Raw genomic sequence first — 20,744 nt, forward strand, 5'->3', positions numbered from 1 at the left:
AGGTCTGTCCAAGAATTGTTGATATAGAAATATGGCCGGTTTTAACATATACAAATGGCTAGTGACCAAAGTCAGTCGAATTAGTCAACATAGAATGAGAGGTGGGAATATTTTGTATTTATATTGTATAGGTGGAGAAGTTACAAAAAGCCCGTCTAGCTCAGTTGGTAGAGCGCAAGGCTCTTAACCTTGTGGTCGTGGGTTCGAGCCCCACGGTGGGCGAATTAATTTTTTGCCTCTCCTAATGAGCTTCATTTTTCTGGCCTTGTTGCATCTTCCCACTGGATTCATGTCACAAGTCAACAACATGCGAATATGATTCCGTTTAGGCAATTCTCTTATGAATATATATGCCGTCAAAACGTGAAAATTACTATATATATACGACATGATACACATGATGGAAGTATTTCTATTCTAATTAGGATGTGTTACGTATGCATATATTTATTTTGCGTTAAAGGTGACGTGTGGGTTTGCGTCATTCCACCGAAGGATCGCGTCGGGTTAATGTGAAGGTCATTATGAATTTATGCTTATGATTTATGACCCACCCCACTATATGTACTTATATAAGCACTTGACTTTCACCATTACCGCCTCGTGATTGTTCTCATTTTGAAATCATTTGCTTTGTTGAAACCACACTCTCTTTTATTCTCTCCATCTTGATCTCCTTTAGTTGAAATACTAAAACTATCATCCTATTCTTCGACAAACTTCTCAGATTTTGAAGCATGACAGACCAAGAGGCTCCTCTTATTAATGGAGCAGAACAAAAGATCTGTGAGGTACTTCCGTTTGTGGATGATGACTACGGAGGAGTGATTGTGGAGATGAAAACTCCTATGGATAATAAGTCTTTCGTTGCAGCGTTAAAATACTCATTCGCGCAGTGGCGTTTACAGGTTTGTGCTGGTGCATGCGATCACATGCATCGATCTCTCTTCTTGAGTGAGCGTTTAATTCTCTGAAGCTGTTCTTTTATTCAGGGTAAAAAGGGAGTGTGGTTAAACTTGCCTCTCTCACATGTAAACCTTGTGGAACCCGCGGTTAAGGTGATGCCCAAGTCTTGCATATTAACGTCACTTTATTATCTGCCTATGTTAGATGTTCTACGGATTCTTGTTACCAGTTAGTTTTGACTTTTGAATGGAGCTCCAGAGAGCTTGTTGTGTTGGCTTTTGAGTTTGTGGTGCTATGATAATTTGTGTAGGAAGGTTTCCGGTACCACCACGCTGAGCCAACTTACCTGATGCTAGTTTACTGGATTCCCGAAGCCGAGAGTACTATTCCTTTCAATGCTTCTCATCGAGTTCGTGTTGGTGCTGTTGTCTTGAACCAGAACAAGGAGGTATACTTAGGACACAACTTTTTTTTTTGCGGTTCCAAGTTATAATATACTAATTAATCATCATATGTATTAGCATGCAACTTAAAACGTAAAGACATAATATTAGCATGCAAACAAAGAGGTGTGTGTGTGTGTGTGGTATCAGTTATTAGGTTTATGGTGTTCCAAACCAAGTGTGTTGCTGTCAACATGAGTTGATCATCTTGCATCGTAAATTAAAAAAACTAGAGGCAGATTCTTGTTGTGCAGGAAAAATACGGTACATTATGCGGAACAGGTGTCTGGAAAATCCCAACAGGAGTTGTTGACGAGGTGTGCGTTATAAGTTTTCAATCCCTTTGTACATGTTTTTGAAGATTTCATTTTCACTTTTTTTTTTTTTTTTNGGAAAAATACGGTACATTATGCGGAACAGGTGTCTGGAAAATCCCAACAGGAGTTGTTGACGAGGTGTGCGTTATAAGTTTTCAATCCCTTTGTACATGTTTTTGAAGATTTCATTTTTTCTTTTTTTTTTTTTTTGGCGAATAGGGTGAGGATATTTTCGCGGCAGCCATTAGAGAAGTGAAAGAAGAAACAGGCGTAAGCAGATACATACACCTTAACATGTGAATATGTAAATTATTAGTATATAAAACCTAATATTTCAATCTTTATATATCTTCAGATCGACACAGAGTTTTTGGAAATTCTAGCTTTCTGGTACGGATCATCACACATCCTCTTCTTTATTGAATCTTGATTCTTGCACATTCTAATATTTTTAGCTTTCTGTTTGCAGTCAAACCCATGAGTCATTTTTTGCCAAATCAGATTTATTCTTCGTTTGTCTCCTGCGACCTACCTCCTTCGATATTCAAAAGCAGGATTTAGAGATCGAAGCAGCTCAAGTAAAGTAACCTCTACTTCTTAATTATTCTAAATCTGAAAACATTATTTTGTTGCAATCTTTCCCAATTTTTCTTCTTCTTGAATGTGCGCAGTGGATGCGGTTCGAGGACTCTGCCTGTCAGCCTATCACACAAAAGAACGATCTCTTCAAAGCTATTCACCGCATTTGCTCAATGAAAATGGAAAAGAGCTATACTGGTTTTTCCACAAAACGTATTACATCTTTCTTTGACGACAAGTTAGGTTATCTCTACTCGAATAATCAAGAAGATATGAACAATCCTACTTCTTAACTTCGTCTAAGACCATAAAAGTTCAATCATCATGATTATTAAGAGACCATTATCTGAGCCAAAGTACAATTAATATAGCAAGCATAAACACATAGTAAGAAGAGAGGGAGCTCGTGATGAGGAAATATAATGTGAAGATATTAATTGTTTTTTATTACGACCCGTTATCTTAGCCTGCTCTGTTCTGCAAGCGACGGTTTATACACTATGGCATGAGCGGAATGGACGGAAGCATGGCGAGACACCGAACCCTGCCTCTCGCAGCATTCAAATAATTGACAAGCAGATACGAGATCGACTCCTTGCGATATGCCTCATGGGGGATCGGTGTTACGAAAATGGTTTATTCATATGGCTAGGCACTATATTTTGATTTTGTTGAACACTTTTAAGCCTCTCAAAGAAGTGATGCACTAGTTGTAAAAAAGTTTTTTTTTTTTTTTAATATAATTTAACATTACGTTAAAAAAGAAAAAAGAAAAAAGAAAAAAAAAGAAATTGTTTTTTATTTGATGGTTTGAAAAGCTCAATACAATTACACACCCATTAACATACAATCACAACTACATTATACACCACATCAAATCCACTAAGCAATAAATCAATAAAATACCAAATATATTCGAATATATGTATTTGATTGTACTCAAATGAATCATTGTCTTCATGACTCCTTCATCCATTTTTCTTTAATCCACATAATGAATCATCAACCACTACAACGCCCTATTTTCCAAAGAATATTTAATTCCTATCATCCCATATTTCAGTTATATCCAATTAGTTAGAGAGTGGTCTGATTTTCTTATTTTTCTTATTACATATGGTATCTTATTTGTCAATGTCATATGTCGGCCGACCCATTAAGGAAAAATAGACAATAATATATCTTATTACTTTTTGTTGTTTTCCTTTCTTATATTTTTTTAGTTTATTTCAGTCCAAAATTAAAGAAATCTACAGAAGTCACAAGCACAACACCTTAGGAACTATACGGCGCTAGTTACACGAACAAGAGGCCGATGTGTCCCACATGTACGTGTGTTTGCTGTGTCTATTCAATTCATCATACGCATTACGTCTGATATACTACTAAGTTATAACCGAAAGTATTTCCACACTGCCGACCTCCTAGATAATATTTTTTTTTTCCTTTCTTGATAGGAAACTGTCTCGTATATATTTATACTTTTTCTTTTCTGATGATTTCTCCTAAGACAACCTATATTTTCCTTTTGATTAATATATAAAAAATAAAGATCTGAAAATTTGTAACAAAATGTGACTTTTGAGTTATTTTTCTCTCTTTCAAAACTTGGATTCTTGCCCTTGGAATAATAAGCAAAACTAGGACTGTTGCAAATAAATTTAAGATTTTGGTTTAGATTTTCTCAAATTTTAGTTTATGAAATATCTAACAACTAAAACAAAATGGTTTGGTATAGTTTCCATTTAAGATCAAGTTCAGGTTATCACAAAATATATTCTTATTTACGTAGAAAAAGTCTAATATATTCTGTGTGTCTTTATAAAAAAAAAAAAGTTTTAGATCCGATTTTTCAATATTTTTGTTTAATTTGAATTCCGATCTTTCGGATATAGAATTTGTAAATCCACTTGAACAAAAATATAACATAGTTCAGTTTACATTATCTTAATTTGTTTATCCAAGTTGAACACCCTTGAGCAAAACTTTGTAATCAAGGTTCATTGTATTTTGTTGATCTAGAAGTCTAGTCTTTTGCCTTTTCTGTTTTGTTTTGTGTGCTAATATTTTTCACCAAAAAGTACAATAACAAGATTGATTGTTACAAATATGTCTTTTATACGTAAGAGAAAGATACAACACATGCAAACAGTATAAACCAATTATTTTCATGAGTCATCAAAAATGAGAAAATATCATTTTCGGATCAGAAGCCAAATTGTTGAGATGCAAACAGTCGAGTTCCCATTAATCAAAATCACTTACTAGCCTTGGTTAACTATTAATTATGACGATATAAAGGATTCCAAAGCCTATATTAGGAGAGACTTATTGGTGAATATTTTTATTTAGTCAGGACTTAGGAGTGATATATTTCATAATCTTTTTTTTTTCTTCTTCTTTTCATAGTATATATATTTCATTTTTCATGAGACTACGATATATTTCATATATAGTCTCTCCTCACTTAATGGGACGGTGCGATTTCCAAATATAAGGATTTTGATTTAGATCTAACGGTCCATGTATTAACACGAGGCGAATCCGAAAGTTACTTTTGCTAAATAACATGTTTTAATTTAATTGACAAAAATGGCGGAATTAGTTTAATTGACGAGTGGTGATAGTGATTGCTTATTAGTACTACACCACGTATAAAGAAAAATATATGGCGTTATAATCACATGGGGGTATATATATAAACACAAGCCCTCGCGATTGAGAAAGAACAAAACACATTTGTTTGTGTAGCCATCACAAAATCTCTATCTCTTTCTCTCTCTCACTCGTTACATAAACACAAGCCTCACGCCTGAGAAAGAACAAAACACATTTTTTTTTGTTTTGCCATCACAATTTATCTCTCTCTCTCTCTCTCTCAGCCTCCATATAATCGCACAGTTATGATAAGAGTAATGGTATCGAAGTCACACACAGTGGCAAGTTACTGTTTGGTGGCACTGCTGGTCCTAACACTGGCGGGGTCGGTTAAAAACAGCCACGGAGGAGGTAGCGGAGCAGCGGCGGGGTGGGGAAGAAACTGTGAGGTTTGGAGAGGGAAGCAAATGATGGAGAGGCCATGTGAGGAGTTATACATTGTAGGGGAAGGTGAGACGCTTCACAGCATCAGCGAAAAGTGCGGCGACCCGTTTATCGTGGAGCGTAACCCGCATATCCATGACCCGGACGATGTATTCCCCGGTCTCCTCATTAAACTTCACATTAAACTCCCTGAATAAGTCATCACAAGTTCAAGATCATGTCGTTTCCTGTACATTATTATCACATCCATCTATATCTCCCTTTCTATTATTAGTTTTTTTCTTCTTCTTGTTTGGGTTTTTTTCTACGTTTTTTGGTTTTTGAATGAATAGCCTTTTTAATCATATATTTGTTAGTGAATTGTTTTGTTTTATATGTTTGGTACAAACAAAAGACAGATACATTTCCATTGGACAACAACTCACTCTCTTGGAATTTGTTCTTGTTATAAACTTTCTTTTGTTATCTTGGTAAAGGCGGAAAAAGCCAAAGAGATTTAAAATAAAATAAAAACAGAGTACTGAAATTCAAAAACAGAGTCAGACAAAGGAAATTTATAAAGAAAGAGCTAAACATGACAACTAAAAATCAACCGTCGCCTCAGCATGGATTCTCATTTTATTTTGTGCAGCCAACAAGCTGGACCACCCCCATACCTAGGTAAGAGTGCAAATGACCCTCTATATAGTGACGTTTTTGGCAATATCCCTAGCAAGTGAATTGGATTTGCTCGACATAAGCAAAATTTATAGAGCACTGACCGAACAAAGGAACAAGCTGTGCCTGAGTACGAGTATCTTCTCCAGATGAGATGAGTTCGATCTTTTTGCCACCGCCAAGGTCGTTTTAATAATTCATCAATGGCATGACAGCCTTAAAATATAAGATTATTTCCACTTCCTTAAGATGAAGATTCTCAAAGTTTGGATTAAACCAAAATAGTTTTTTTTGTACCGTTAACGTTGTTTCTATCTGGTTATACTGATTAAACAACTGTGCATATAATGATACAATGTATAAAGGTGATTAGTAGCGTTTAATGTGGTAGGTTTCTTTTTTTTTTTTCGGTAGCGATGTATATGATGTGGTAGTACTGATATGCTGCTAACATGTGTGTTATAAGTTTCCAAAAAAATGGTCCTGGAAAAAAAAAATCCAAACGAGATGATGTAGTATAAGATTTATAATAATCATAGACAACATAATCATATTATCATATATAAGATGATGCATAACACATGATTTAAAAAAAAAAACACTGCCCAGAAAATTAGTTTTTGGGCCTAAAAAGTCTTATGATCACTTCTGAGTTATTTTCCGGAAGATTATATCTGCCATTCATAATTTTTTTGTTGACGAAGAGAAAAAATTGATTAACATTGATTTCAAATTGTATGATATATAAACATTCATCAGGCCCATCTAACTGGATAAAGTAGGACATTATTTAGTATTTACATTGAAATTGAGAATAGAGTATTTACATTAAGGGAAAAAACCAGAAAATTAAATGGCATATTTTTCTGGTTTTTCCCCTTTACATTAATTTACTTTTTCTTTCCCTCTAGTGTCTCCACTTCTTCGTCTTGTCAAAAAATAATAATATACTATGGCCATTTCTTAATCAGAGAAGCTTAAGATTTACTTATTCTTTTTTTTTTGGGGGGCTTCGGGCAACGTGGGATAATCTAATTAGCATTCACTGCATAAGATTTTTTTTTCTTCCTTAGACGACTAATTAAAATCAGAGAGAGAAATCAAGAGTTCAAGACTAATTAATGAAACTTAGGGTTTTGTGTCTCCACTCCACTGCATACGAAGGAAAGGTAGACGAAAGAGAGACTAAAGTCATCGAGGGATCTAGTTGATTTGCGACTCATTCATTCATTGTCTCTTTCCACTAATTTTATTGTTCTCTCTATTTTCATCTCTTTTTTCCTTCCTTTTCTTTTCTTGTCAATTCCTTGTATATATATTATATATTTTCTTGGTCGGATTCTTTTGGTCTGGACAGATTCGTGTTCTTTGATTGGAGTCTTTGAAACAAATCTTGACAGATTAATTAGGAAAAGAGTTTTTGTGGGGTATCTTTATTTTCTCAGATTTCCCAAACTTTTCTGCGGAAGTTTTATCACCTTGACTTTTGGGTAAGAGCTGATCTACTCTCTGGATCTCCATCTTGTTTTTAAGAATCTGGGGTTTGGGTTTAGATCCAAAGTGAGTTCGTTTTCATCTTTATCTAAAAGAAACTTATATCTTCCTTTCCCAAAAAAGGCTCAGCTTAATTAGGGTTTCATTAGTTAATCTTGGCAGGAAGATGGTGAGGGGAAAGATCGAAATCAAAAGAATCGAGAACGTGACCAGCAGACAAGTCACGTTCTCCAAGCGTAGGAAAGGTCTCTTGAAGAAAGCTCATGAGCTTTCAGTTTTGTGCGATGCTCAAGTCGCCGCCATTGTCTTTTCTCAGAACGGAAGATTATATGATTTCGCTAGCTCTGAGTAAGCGTCTACATCATTTTTGAATCTTTTAATCCAATATACTCATTTATAATCTGCTCCCTATATATATATATATATACTAATGTTTGAATCTTGCATATATATATATATATATGTATATATACATACCTATATGTGCAGCACTAATTTTTTTTCCCCCAAAATATGCTATTTGAGTGCTTTGATTTGTTTGACCATATAGTTATTTTGTAGTACCACGGATTTTGTATTTAAAGAATTAATACCTAATCAAATTAATTGACTAAAATGTGTCTGTTAAGTTAATTAAGTTCTTCTTCAAGCACGAGCAAGTGATTTAGGGTTTTCCCAAAAAGTGTTCTTGAACTTTGAACCTAGTATGCCTTGGAACTCATGCTGCAACCACTTGACATGTTATTATAACTATGAAAAGATCTCAGTGACCATGCCATAAAAATTAATACCTTAAGAGTACAATTGGACAGTTTTTAAGTAAAGGAAACTACATGATGTATGAGACAAGATCTTGTGGCTTTGTGCCAGGGTCAAAACTTTAGCCCTAGTTAGTTTTCATGACTCTTGAGTGTGTATGTGTTTTAGAGGCAAATGAATTTCTTAGACCAAATCCAAAGTAATCCAAAGATCTTAAATCGTCATATAATATCAAACTCACCATTGCTCATTATGTGAAACCCTATATTAGACTCACTTGGTACGGTTGACTAGTACGTAAATTAATGATCTTCTTCCCCTTTCTTTATGTCAAACGTTCGTTTCGTTATCTACGTTTAAGTGGCTTAATGTCGGTTCATTAATAATTTCGAGCGTACCAAGATGAATTACTACTAGTTAAAAGGCGTTTGTATCCTAGCATAGTATGTAATCAAATCTTTTGCTATTGAGATAATTTCTTACGTACTAACCCATTAGGTCATGCTGATAAGCATCATTGTCAGACAAATTAAAAGATATATACACGTTGAGACAAGATCGAAAAACATGTAGAAAACCTTAAGATGTACCTCATCCGTAACATTTCTTGGAAATTTTCCAATTTCTATTAAAATGATATTAGTCATGAGATCGGTAAAGCGTGACTAATTAATTTATGTCTACAATACACAAAATTTGCATATATGTGAATATTATTGTTGATCACATTTTCTGAAATTAATACATATGCTGTAATAAATGATATATATACTTATAATTAATGAAGATGTTCTTGAAAATGTACTCAGCATGAAGAAGATAATGGAACGATATGAGATATATAGGAGAGAGGCTTTTGGGGAAGAGAGACTCCAAAAAGAGCAATATGTGCAGGAGCTCAAGAAGGAAATGGCAGTAATGATGCACAAGATTGAACATCTTCAACTTCACTGCGGGTATTTTTCTGATCTTTCTAAAGCTACTGCATATGTATTCTTGATATATATTTATGCACTCCGATAATATCTTAAGGAAGGTGATGGGGCAAGATTTGGACTCGTGTTCGGTGGAGGAACTCAAGGAGCTAACCATCCAAATTGAGAAAAGCCTTACTATTGTCAGATCGAGAAAGGTACAATTAAATGGAGGACTAATAAATATAGAGATAGAGAAAACATGATTCTCATTACAATCTTTATATACGTTTTAATGATGCGTTGAACAATAGTGGTCTTTTACTAGCTAGGGGTTTTCTAAAGGTTTATCTTATTGTGAAAGGTTTAAATCGTACCTGTCGAACCAGCCAGCTTCAATGTTTATTTCTGTGCCTTATGTAGTTGCTGAATTCGGATTCCATGATTTGGCAGGCTAAGTTAAATGAAGATAAGATCGAGAAACTAAAAGCTGAGGTAATACCAATTACTTTAAATTAAATAGCTTTGAAGGGTATGTAATTTCTACTTCTCTTTGTAAAATTTGTTCATTTTTACTCCATTAGATTGCAGGAGGGAAACGCGTCTTGAACGAGAGAAGTAGGCTGCAGCAAATGGTATACACATATATAACCTATGGCATGCATATATTGATTAATGCACAAACATAAAGGTTTAAAATTGTTGAGTTGTGTAGTCTCTATTTTCATTAAAATAGTCTATTAAGGATATTCCACGTATTTTAGACCCATATATATTTGTTCTAGAATTTTCTCTCCCTTATACATAACATTCGTTCAGTAGTATAAAGAGCTAAGGAAAGCCAAAGAGGTAGAAAGAGGGATAAAAGAACAAAGTTCATAGGAACTCTAAATTCAACTATAGTAAAATCCGTAAAAATGGATGTAACTCTCATGTTGATGATGAACCATTATAAATCGTATTAATGTATTTATAGTTGGATATTTTGGATCTAAGTCCAAGTATAAACATGTACTATAGTCTCTTTATGTTACTACTACATTAAGATAATACATGTCTTGGGAGGGTTTTGCATTTCATGGACAAAAACATCAATTAACATCTCGTTTCTTATGTACAAGTCCATGATTGGTTTTTTTTCTTTCTCTATATAAGTATTAAGTTTTTCTTCTTATTCTTCCATGGAATTTAGAAAATTTATTTGTTACATTTCAGTTTGAAGAAAAGCCCTTGTGGATGCAGCCGAGAAGCCTAGAGAGTGAGAAGAGTGCAGCTTCTTGTGGTTGTGGAAACATGAACATATCGGATGTCAAAACTGATTTGTTCATTGGATTGCCTGAAAGCTGAGTGCAATGATTTACCCAAGTATGTACATTACTACTACTTCAGAATGTTTTAATTTATTCTATCTATGTGTAAATTCAAAAATAAAGTAGTGTATAAAGAGTTCTCTACTATATGTCTTTTTTTTATTTATTTTTCTTCTTCTGAAGAGTTGTTTTTTTCTTTTTTTTCTTTAACTTGGTGAAATGTTTGAGTGTTTTTTTCTTCTTCATAATATTAATAATGTTATAGTCAAACTTTATAACATTAAAGTAATTTTTAAACTCCACACGGGAAAATTTGCGTACGAATGTACGATAACTCTAGACATTTAATAGTTTTGACCACTAAATAGTTCAAAGATGCCCAGTGAAAATTTATTAGCCAATCCTTCATAAATGATAGTAACTTGCTTCTTCAATTAAAGTATTTCATGATAAATATAGTGACCATAAACTCTTGAATTTGCTTTATAATCATGGTCGTTAATCTATTGTATGAATTTATGATAGAGAGAGAAGAACACTTAATTTCTGGAATAACAGATTTTAGAAATTCGATTTATGTATTGATCACACCAATTAGTAATTAACGAGACGTAAAACGCACATCATTAGGGTTAAAACGCAGACGCTGTTTTAGTATAGCCGCCAAGTCCTAACGGCGTTCTACACATCTAATAGCGTTTGCGTTTAAACATAGAAACGACATTGTTTCAACCGTTTCATGCACGAGGCCGTCTACGATATGCCTCTCAATCTCTACGACGACCTTTTCCTCTTCCTCTTTAAGTTTCTTCATCTCCGCAACGGTTCCTCCTGGGTTGGTTAAGGTCGCAGAGCCGTAAATATTGGATCTTGGCGGTTCTTGATGGAGCTTCTTCTCGTACTTGTACATTTGAACAGAGCATGTCTTCGCATCTGCATTCCGCTCTGGTTCTTCAGCTCTTTTCATCTGAAAATACTTTTAATAGTCAATCACTGAGTAATAATGCCTACTACCAAGTGTTTGTGTTATTTCCTCAACGTCACTAAAACATAGAAAAGTGTACCTGTTTCCGAGGACGTTCTGTAACAGAGAAAGCTGATGATGCTATGGAGATGTTGACCGTAGTTTCATTTGATTTTGAGATTCTCTTCTTCTCTAAAAGATCAGTCTTTACGTGTGTTGATACAGTCTTGAAGGCTTTTCGAGTTTTGGGTGTTGGATGAGGAGATACTTTTGATTCTTTTACTCCTTTCAAGTTCTCCTTGAGGGTCACCTTTGTTGGTCGTTTCCGAGAGTTGTGATCTTCTCTTAACACGAATGTGTTCTCTTTCTGTGAAAACCTGCTATGCTCAATCTTGTTTTGTGCTGCTCCTGCCCTTGTGTTCTCAAGCAAGTTTGTTATATCCATACCAAATTTTCTTGTGGTGGGTACACTCTCTTTCCTCTGCTTCCTACTACGTCTGGGACTTGGACTTCCCTCATCTTGTTTCAACTCTTTCAACCTCTTACGCGCAAACTCTTCATCATGCTTAGTATTCTCTCTGTTTAGCTGAAGAGAGAGGCGACGATGGTCAGAATCAGAGGAGATCCTAGGGCTCACAGGTAATGATCTTGTCCCTGAGCCATTCCCGGAGAATCTATGTCCTCTTACTCCAACCCTTGGTGATCTATTAAGGTCGAAGTTGTCCGGAAGAAGATCAAGACCCATGAGTCTAGCCACCATGTTTGGACCTTGTGTGCGAAGTGAGTTGCAGTTACTAGAGGATCTGTCAATGAGAAGTGCTCCAAGTGTTGACTTCTTCCCGCCCACCTGCATTTGAATTCTCACATGGTTCCATCAATCAATTCACTTCACATGTAATATGAACCCACCAATGTTGACTTACATGAATGTTCAAGATTTCTTTTTCCAGCTTATAGTTTGTTGATAATGGAGACTCCTCTGTTAAGTCCAAGCTGTTTCGTGGGGCCACCGATCCTGCAGGTTTCAGTAACAGAACATTCTTCTCTGTTACTCACTGTCTTGCAAAAACTCCTAATTAAGTCCTTTAACTAGAGAGCGAGAAAGAACGTACCTTTTGGATTTCTGGAGGGAGAATCAATACTAGGCTGGTGGTTATGATGACGTGAAGAAAAGTAAAAATGGTGGGAATGAAAAAAGTGGTAAAGAGCAGTGATGCAGCCACTAGCTTCATTGGATTTTTCCTTGCTTTTAGAGGAACAAATGGATCTTCCTCCCTTGTGCCATTCTTTTCCCATTTCTGTTTAAGACAAGTTAGGCTTCTCTTTTTGTCTTTCTTTTGATAACCTCTAACGTATAAATGGCAAGTGGGAGGTGAAAACAATCCTGACAAAAGAAGAAAAAAGAGGTTGTAGAGAACAAGATCTTTTTTAAGTTTGTAGACACTAGTAAAAATCCAAAATTTGTAACTTCTTATTATGTATTTGGTTCCTGACCCGAGAGAGCTATCAGAAACAATCCTGCAACATTATTTCCATATTGCATTGGTATTCGAGCAGAGGGTGGTGACAGAGATAATTTAAAACGTGACAGTAATAATTTAAAAGTATAATAAACTGTACTCGTAAATTAATTAATGCAAAGTGAGATGATGATATTTAGCCACGCAAACTCTTTGAGAACAGACAGCTTGAGTATTACAGTATGATTCCAACCATGCACACTTCTACTTTGGGGGTTTTCAAGTTTTTGAACTTTACAAATTAATCTAAGAGAACTTAAGGTTGTCTAGATTTCTATCTTGGGGATTACAAATTACCTAGAAGAATATTCTTATAATTCGTGAATACGTAACCTTTGTTTCATAGATCCAGCTTGGCCACATGTTTAATGCATGTCATTGCATTTATTTACTAGGACTTGTCTTGTCACACTATTATTTGCTCAGTTTCAAATTTCAACCAATTTTTTAGTTCAATTGGGTTAGCATTTTCTATTTACGTATCTTACATGCAATACATGCATTTTTAGACATTTTTTTGTAATGATGGAGGAATCTCATATTCGATCTCAGACTAATTCACATCTGTCGCCAATATTATGAATTTTATTGTGGCCAAAGAGAGAATACGTCTAGCAGAAAAAATGAATAATGGTCTGGAGGTTTAATGGATTGTGGGTTGCGGGTTGCTGTGATTTGGTGGGCTTAGCAAACTCAGAAGCCCATAAGGAACTGAATAAGGACCCCCATAGCTCAAAGCCTCAAAGAGACGTATGTGCTAACTCTGTTTTAGGGAAAACAACATCCTTTATTATGCTGATTGCTAGACAAGCCGATAATGCAAAGCTTTCCTAAACCAGATAAACTGAACGGTTCCCCCCTACAATTTGTGAACTCGTTTGGTGTAGTGTTATGTTTCTTATAAAATCAGAGATTTGTCCACATTTACTTTTACTTGATTTACACCTTTTAGTCGGTTTCGTGTAAACTAACTATATATGAAGTTTATAAAGCACTGGAAATTTTTTGAGGAAAAAGGACATTATTTACTCTTTCAAGTTCCAACATTATCGCTTGTGGCCAAGCTGACGCAAACAGTTTAAAGAAATAATTGTTGTTTGAGTGGTTTTAACAGAGGAGGGTCCTAACTTACTAAGCATCATAACGTCTCGTCCCGTCGTCGGTACTATAAGAATCTTTTATCTTCTCATTCGTCGGAGTATTTCTCTATACGCTTTGAATGACAAGGGCCAATTCTATTCATATCTTTACAAAATCATTTAAATATGTTTCAAGGAACTAACATTTTTTCTTCTTTCTTTTCCAATCAGAAAATTACCGAACGATAAATAGTCTCTCCAAGGAGGAGAATCAAAAGTTAATGCAACCAAGCGAGGTGGTACAGTAGTAGTTAGGCCAAGATATATGGGAAGGATAAATGCACTCCTCTGCGGCTCTGCCCTTAGAGTTTGATACCTACTGCGACCTAAATCGTTTCGTTTGGACTACTTGGTGGACTTGTGATTCTTTTCTAGATCTATTGAACTAAGTATTATTACTACTTTGTGCTAATGAGCTATCTGAACCCAAAGATCCAACCAATTTAGGACTTCACATGAAACTAGTCCATGTAGAGACTAAAATGGTAGATAGAGAAGCTGAACTAAGCCAACTGCCAAGAAACGAATGGTTGTTGCAATCATGCATAGGGTCACACACACTTTTTCTCTTATATACGTAAATCCTTTGCTATTGTACAACACAGTATACCTTATCGTTTTCTACTGCTTGTTGTTGGAGGCCACCACAAAACTTTAACTTGTCTCTATTAGCTTGTCCTTTTTACTATATTGGTTGGTGTATTTTTAATTTCCTCGTACGAGACCAAGTGAATATTAAGTGCATATATCATGTACGGACGAGCTTTCGTTGGATCTTTTGACTGACCAGTTTCCATGATAGAAACCATCTCCCAATAGCATTCTAGAGACCACTCCATATGGTACAAGTAAGACATCCATTATAACCCTACACACATTTCGTTTCCATTGTCTTTTTCTTCCGCGAATCTAGAAAGTGAAAAAGAAGAGACAACCTAGAAATCCCATTTCAAGCTCCTATTAACTTTTTTAAGCACTTGTTTAATTATATCGTTCAAGACTTAGTGCTGTGCGCCTGTGCCCACTTACTCGCCCACACACCTTTCAACCTTACACAATAGGAAACTGTATGAAAAACTCAGCCTATAATTAGAAAAAAAAATTGACAAATTTTGTGGTGTGGGATTACAAACGTCCTAACATATTTTTAAAAATGAAACAAACAACATTTCAAAAATCTCTAAAAGTTAACATCGTTTAAATCGTAATAAAAACCCAAAAAAAATATATAGAAACAATTATACTCGTCGTATAATTATGTATTTTCCTTAAACAAAAATAAAAATAATAAAACCAAGTCCTAATTACCATAGAGAATATATAGTTCAATCAAGTTCATCACAAAAACCATCTCACTAAGTGACTTTATGATATCCCGCATGAACTATTCTTTTTTACATGGGAGTTAACGAATTTGGACTTGAGAGTTTCCGACCAACAAAGAGGCAAAGTTTCATCTGATCTTCAAGAATATTTTGTAGATGCTTGCGCATTTTGTTATCAAAGAACACAATATAAATTTTGGAGGCAATGTCATTCTAAAACAAAATTTCCGTAAATAATCATTTTTCTCGCTAAAAATACAAAAATAAGTATTTGAAAAATACTTAGATTCACCCCTAGGGTTCACCTCCTCCCCTCTCAACCAATCAGAATGTTCTATCTAATATTTTATTTAAAAAATAAATCAAAATTAAATTAAAAAGTATAACAAAATAAGGAAACAAATTATGTATACTTTTATATAAAGAAAGTTAAATATTGATTTGGTTTAGATTTTACAATTAAACGAGATTATATATCGGTTTGGATTTATAAATGAGAATTAGGGTTTAGATTTTATAATTAAAACGAAAGTATATGTCGGTTTGAGTTTACAAATGAGGTGGTTAGGTTTAGATTTTACAATTAGAACAAAATTATATGTCGGTTTGGATTTACAAATGAGATTGTTAGGGTTTAGATTTAACAATTATAACGAAATTATATGTTGGTTTGGGTTTATTAGTGAGATGGTTAGGGTTTAGATTTTACAATTAGAAAAAGATTATATGTTGGTTTGAGTTTACAAATGAGATGGTTAGAGTTTATATTTTACAATTAGAACAAAATTATATATCGTTTTTGATTTATAAAAGAGCAGTTTAAGTTTCTAATTTTAAATAATATTGTATACAGATTTTATTTCCTTATTTTATAATGGAGTGAATGAAGAGGTTCTTATTTAAGTATTGCTCTTATTATTTTTATTTTTGATTCTTACTTGAAGTGGAAATATGTTATGTTTTAATTACATGAAAGAACTATTTTTGCAATTTTCCCATAAATCATCATCATAATTTTGTTTTCTTCTCTTTACAACTTTCGTATCTCGTTCTCGTATGTTCTTAGCTTGTCACATAAATCAAATCAGATAATTTTATACACACACCTTATATCCTACATATCTCTATTAAGCCATAATGCATTAATTGTGACAATGTTATGTACTGTGAAATCCTTGATTGTATTCGAGAAAAAACAACGAAAGATTGATTTCTATCTTGTCATTTATTTTCAAGTAACAGTTTAAAAAGTTGCATGATTGAGTTGAGGAACTGCACATGTGTTGCTCCCTCTGTTTTCAAATGCATAAACTTTTAGCATCTAGAGTGTCATTATTTTCAGTTTACAATACTGTTTATAAGAGAAATTATTTTCGACATGTAGTAGTCCATTTGTTAAAAGATATTTATGTTTTCGAGTGGCCGTCTTTCTCACTCTACCTAGATGATATTGCGAGTGATACGGATGAGTTCGAGTCCTTTTTATTTTCTCTTGTTTCTCGTAGCGTAAATATTCAAGCGGATTCCTAGTGTTACTTTTATAAACAATGTTCCTTTTCATTGGCTCCCTCTCAGTTGGAAATGTTTTAACTGGCAAGAAAACAAGTTTTTAGTACAGGGCTTTCATTTTAAATAAGTAAGTAGTGAAACCAAAAGTAAAATGTTGAAGCTTTGTATGATTATTCTTGCTTATCGTTTACAATGATAGATTTGCCTTATTTATACAATCGGCTTAAACCCTATCTGTTTGATAGCTTGATATTTTCCTTGTCACTTAGCCGCTTATTGACTGCTTTAACCGTGCTTTAGCAAAGCCCAACTTACCTTTGTTCCCAACGACACCGTTTGCACCTGTTGAGGGATAAAGCAAATGTTCTGCTTTTAAGCTTGTATTGCTAACAAGTAGGAGATTGTTTGGTATAAATGAGTCTGCTTAAGATTTTCTGGTATATATTACATGATCTTCGTAACTGAAGACTCTTTTCATGCTCTATAGTTTCCTTTTAGATTTTTTTTATTTCTATTTATGGCATAAACCTACAACATAACATTATTATATCTTAAACAGTGATAACATGCTTTCAGCGTCATTAAATTAATTGGGGGTGGAGTAATGTCATTTTCTTAGAAAATCAAGAGAAAGAAAACAGATCTATTTTAGATCATCTGTGCCCCCCAGTTTCTAGTGTAATTAGGTAATATATCAATCTCTCTTTCCCGATCCATATAATAATGCCAGAGACAGGACATAAAAAGCATGAACTGGTTATAGTGGATCAATAAAAGGATTTTGATTGGAGCTACTCTTTGCGACAAAACCTCATGTCTAATAGTTGTCCTTCATAGGTCCAGCATTGTTGGGTCCTTCAATATCTCACTCTCTTATAGTAATTAAGAAAGAGATAGAACTTGAGCACATTTAAGCGAGAAGAACACACTTGGTCGGCCCCCACCTTCTTAATTTATGACATCCCTACTTAGTTGTTATATAGTATTTCTTTGTCCCCTAATTAGCTCAATTTATTTAGCTAGAGGCTCTATGCAAAAGGAAAAAAATTGTTTTAAATAGGGTTTTAAAAGTTATGAACCTTATTTCCGATTTTCCATCAATACTAAAACTTTTCTTTTTCAAAAATTAAGTCTCTTATAGAAACGGGAATGGACCCTAGCATTAGCACCACGAGCAGACCATACTCTTGTTTCTTCTCTAACTGATCATTTTATTCTCTTGCGAACCTAAGGATCCGTCGCATAGCCATAGCCGATCAAAACTCAAAGTTCAATTAGGTTTCTTGTAATTGTAAAGCATGATCTTGCTTATCTCAACCTAGTTTTGCTTGTCTCTCTTTGGCTGTATCTGCACTGTCTTCAATCACTAGCTTCCAAAAACTTGTCCATGTGATGATAAGATTGTTTAAAGTGCTGAAGTTACTTGGTAAATAAATGTAACATATACGCTATCATTGTTTGATTCCACCAAATTTTAACATATGTAAAAATTGTAGTGACACAACCAGACCAAAGCCTAACAAAACTGAACTTAATTATAACTGAATCTAATTGAATGTGAATTTAACCGGAATGATTTTTATTAGAATAAGGATAATTGGTTGGAGTGTAGATTCCATTTGATTTACAGTTTTACTGCCTTACTTTTTTTTTAATCATGTTTTGGTTTTAACTAAAACAATCACTTTGGGTCTAAGAGGCTGTAGTTTTTTTTTCTCTCATACCAAAAATTATTAAAGATACAACAAATAAAATAAATATATGGACCAAAATCTACAGTACATAATTTACAAGTCTACAACCAATCAGTTAATAAGTTATACTTCCCTTTAATAAACCAAACCAACCGAACTGAATCGAACCACAATCACAACCTGAAAGTAAAACTGAAATACACACACCTAACTTAAGATATGAGTGGTCCAACCAATCCGATAGTTCAAAAGATTCAGTCTTTTTTTTTTTGTTTTTTTTTTAAAGAGATTCTATAACATCTTTTTTTTTTATGTATAAGTCGAGTTCTATTATAGAATTATCTAGTTTTGTACTAAAGGGGAATGAACCTTACCTCAACCTAGTTTTATAGAATTATCTCGTTGTCCAGCCAAATTATCTAAAGAATTACTTCGTTTATGTGGAATTTATATTCAAATGCAAAACATGATATATATGTGTGTGTGTGTGTGTGTTTGATTGAATAAAAAGGATTAGCAACAATTGGAACCAAGTTTTAGCAAATATATAAAACAAAGAATTCCATTACTTAACAAAATTAAGAATAGATAAAACTAAAATGTAAAACATACATTATATCTGTCATACTAAATGATTTAAAATTTTATTAATTAGGTTCAAATTAAGGGAAATTCATAGTATAGAGAGAAATATAATAAAAGAAAGAAAATAATTGGAAGAAAAGGACAAGAAAGCAAACTCGAGAGAGCAGAGGCAAAAAAACAGAACAACAACAATGTGGAACCAACACTTCCCCATATACATCCAAAGAACCTTGGGAAGCTCTTTTGTCCTGCTAACTATAAAAACAGACCCCCACCAAAAGGATCCACAGTTTTTTGTTTTAGAAAAAAAAAAATACTATAAGTAATATCTTATTTGTTGTTTTATGCTACTACAATTCCCGATGAACAGATTTAGACAATCTTGGATTTGTCTGTACCCCCGATTTTTTATCGTCTTATTTGGCTTAGCGGTAATAAGACTCAGTGGTCTGAATTTTTTTTGACCACCTAGCCACACCACGACCACTTAAGAAAGATCACTGAAATTTGTAATACGCAAATACTACGTACTCTAAATGAACTTTTCATGAAAAGTAAGAGTATTAGTATGTATTGCTGTAAAAAAACAAAAAAACAAAAAAACAAAAGTAATACTACTATATATTACTATTATGGTATTTTAACAGCCATAAAAGGGTATATCGTGTATGGAGAAAACAGAAGGGAGTACATTCAAATAATAGTATCAAACACCTTAAGACCTCGACCTATGAGTAGTAGTAGTAACCTATTCATTATTAATGGTAATTGTCCATGTCCCCCACACAACAAACAAATAAAGAAAAGATATTAATTTGTTTTTTTTTAAATAAATATTTTTTCACCATTCTGCTTTTATTTAAATTTAATAATATCTATAAGTCATAAGTAAAACAGTTATAAAGGGAAAAGCAACGATAAAATATAGAGATCTTAATTATTAATCTGCTAATTATATCTCATTAATTAAATTTAAGATATATCCCACCACTTGTTTTTTCTTTTCTAATTTTTTTTTTAAAGTCTTTCCACCACTTGTTTAGCGATTTTAACTGCATTACAATGAATAATCTAACAATAGTTAATAGATCCATCTTATGCAATTTAGTTCAGTCACATGGCAACAAAGTACTTTATATATTACAAAACAAACAAAAAAAAAAAAAAGTGGACAAACACTATACAATAGACTTAAATGCTTGCTTATATAAAGATTGAAATGACCCTTATGGTTCCCGTATCTCCTCGCAATACTACTACTACTCACTTACTATTTCTCCATCGACAAAACAAACAAGTTTGAAGAAATCTCAGAAAATGGCCGTAAGTTGCGTAACAACATCTCTAGAGGAAGAAGACAAACCTAAACTAGGCTTTGGAAACATTCAAACGCCATTGATCTTCAACCCTTCGATGCATAACCTCCAAACCAATATCCCAAACCAATTCATATGGCCAGACGACGAGAAACCTTCCATCGACGCTCCTGATCTTGATGTTCCCCTCATCGATCTCCAAAACCTTCACTCATCTGCTTCTGCCTCTTCCTCTTTACAAGCTTCCACACTTATCTCTGAGGCCTGTAAG

The 20,744-nt window shown here is 33.9% G+C and overlaps 4 protein-coding genes and 1 non-coding gene across 7 annotated transcripts; 4 read left to right on the forward strand and 1 right to left on the reverse strand.

The window, feature by feature from the left end:
- On the forward strand, positions 150-222 carry TRNAK-CUU. Its single transcript has one exon. It is a non-coding gene; the product is annotated as a tRNA-Lys (tRNA).
- LOC104717721 (nudix hydrolase 10) lies at positions 610-2,587 on the forward strand. Of its 3 annotated transcripts, none has more exons than XM_010435334.2 (8): positions 610-908; positions 993-1,058; positions 1,217-1,354; positions 1,589-1,666; positions 1,886-1,936; positions 2,022-2,056; positions 2,136-2,244; positions 2,338-2,587. In XM_010435334.2, exons 1-8 carry the CDS (start codon positions 738-740, stop codon positions 2,536-2,538), a joined length of 849 nt encoding a protein of 282 aa, XP_010433636.1. In that variant the 5' UTR covers positions 610-737; the 3' UTR covers positions 2,539-2,587. The 3 variants fall into 3 exon arrangements, with proteins under 3 accessions (XP_010433636.1, XP_010433638.1, XP_010433637.1); XM_010435336.2 differs by having other exon boundaries at positions 2,136-2,249; positions 2,338-2,541; XM_010435335.2 differs by having other exon boundaries at positions 738-908; positions 1,604-1,666.
- LOC104717722 lies at positions 4,960-5,754 on the forward strand. Its single transcript, XM_010435337.1, has one exon. The coding sequence runs from the start codon at positions 5,149-5,151 to the stop codon at positions 5,482-5,484; it is 336 nt and encodes a 111-aa protein (XP_010433639.1). The 5' UTR covers positions 4,960-5,148; the 3' UTR covers positions 5,485-5,754.
- LOC104717723 (MADS-box protein AGL71-like) lies at positions 7,009-10,618 on the forward strand. Its single transcript, XM_010435341.1, has 6 exons — positions 7,009-7,786; positions 9,007-9,153; positions 9,230-9,329; positions 9,565-9,606; positions 9,696-9,746; positions 10,327-10,618. Exons 1-6 carry the CDS (start codon positions 7,605-7,607, stop codon positions 10,456-10,458), a joined length of 654 nt encoding a protein of 217 aa, XP_010433643.1. The 5' UTR covers positions 7,009-7,604; the 3' UTR covers positions 10,459-10,618.
- On the reverse strand, positions 11,092-12,681 carry LOC104720120. The gene is made up of 4 exons (XM_010438081.1): positions 12,498-12,681; positions 12,309-12,400; positions 11,486-12,232; positions 11,092-11,388 (listed from the first exon to the last, which is right to left on the reverse strand). Exons 1-4 carry the CDS (start codon positions 12,679-12,681, stop codon positions 11,092-11,094), a joined length of 1,320 nt encoding a protein of 439 aa, XP_010436383.1.

Source organism: Camelina sativa, chromosome 10 (genome assembly GCF_000633955.1).
Source record: "Camelina sativa cultivar DH55 chromosome 10, Cs, whole genome shotgun sequence".
NCBI classification, from domain to species: domain Eukaryota; kingdom Viridiplantae; phylum Streptophyta; class Magnoliopsida; order Brassicales; family Brassicaceae; genus Camelina; species Camelina sativa.

Excerpts from the sequence above, each read along its gene's own strand:
- LOC104717721 (XM_010435334.2), top strand. The coding sequence starts at position 738 with ATGACAGACCAAGAGGCTCCTCTTATTAATGGAGCAGAACAAAAGATC. Across the intron at positions 1,059-1,216 it reads TTGTGGAACCCGCGGTTAAG|GAAGGTTTCCGGTACCACCA; the intron begins GTGATGCCCAAG and ends TAATTTGTGTAG. Across the intron at positions 2,057-2,135 it reads TTGGAAATTCTAGCTTTCTG|TCAAACCCATGAGTCATTTT; the intron begins GTACGGATCATC and ends TTCTGTTTGCAG.
- LOC104717722 (XM_010435337.1), top strand. The coding sequence starts at position 5,149 with ATGATAAGAGTAATGGTATCGAAGTCACACACAGTGGCAAGTTACTGT.
- LOC104717723 (XM_010435341.1), top strand. The coding sequence starts at position 7,605 with ATGGTGAGGGGAAAGATCGAAATCAAAAGAATCGAGAACGTGACCAGC. Across the intron at positions 7,787-9,006 it reads TATGATTTCGCTAGCTCTGA|CATGAAGAAGATAATGGAAC; the intron begins GTAAGCGTCTAC and ends AAATGTACTCAG. Across the intron at positions 9,607-9,695 it reads TCGAGAAACTAAAAGCTGAG|ATTGCAGGAGGGAAACGCGT; the intron begins GTAATACCAATT and ends TTACTCCATTAG.
- LOC104720120 (XM_010438081.1), bottom strand. The coding sequence starts at position 12,681 with ATGGGAAAAGAATGGCACAAGGGAGGAAGATCCATTTGTTCCTCTAAA. Across the intron at positions 12,401-12,497 it reads TCCCTCCAGAAATCCAAAAG|GATCGGTGGCCCCACGAAAC; the intron begins GTACGTTCTTTC and ends TGAAACCTGCAG. Across the intron at positions 11,389-11,485 it reads CAGAACGTCCTCGGAAACAG|ATGAAAAGAGCTGAAGAACC; the intron begins GTACACTTTTCT and ends AAGTATTTTCAG.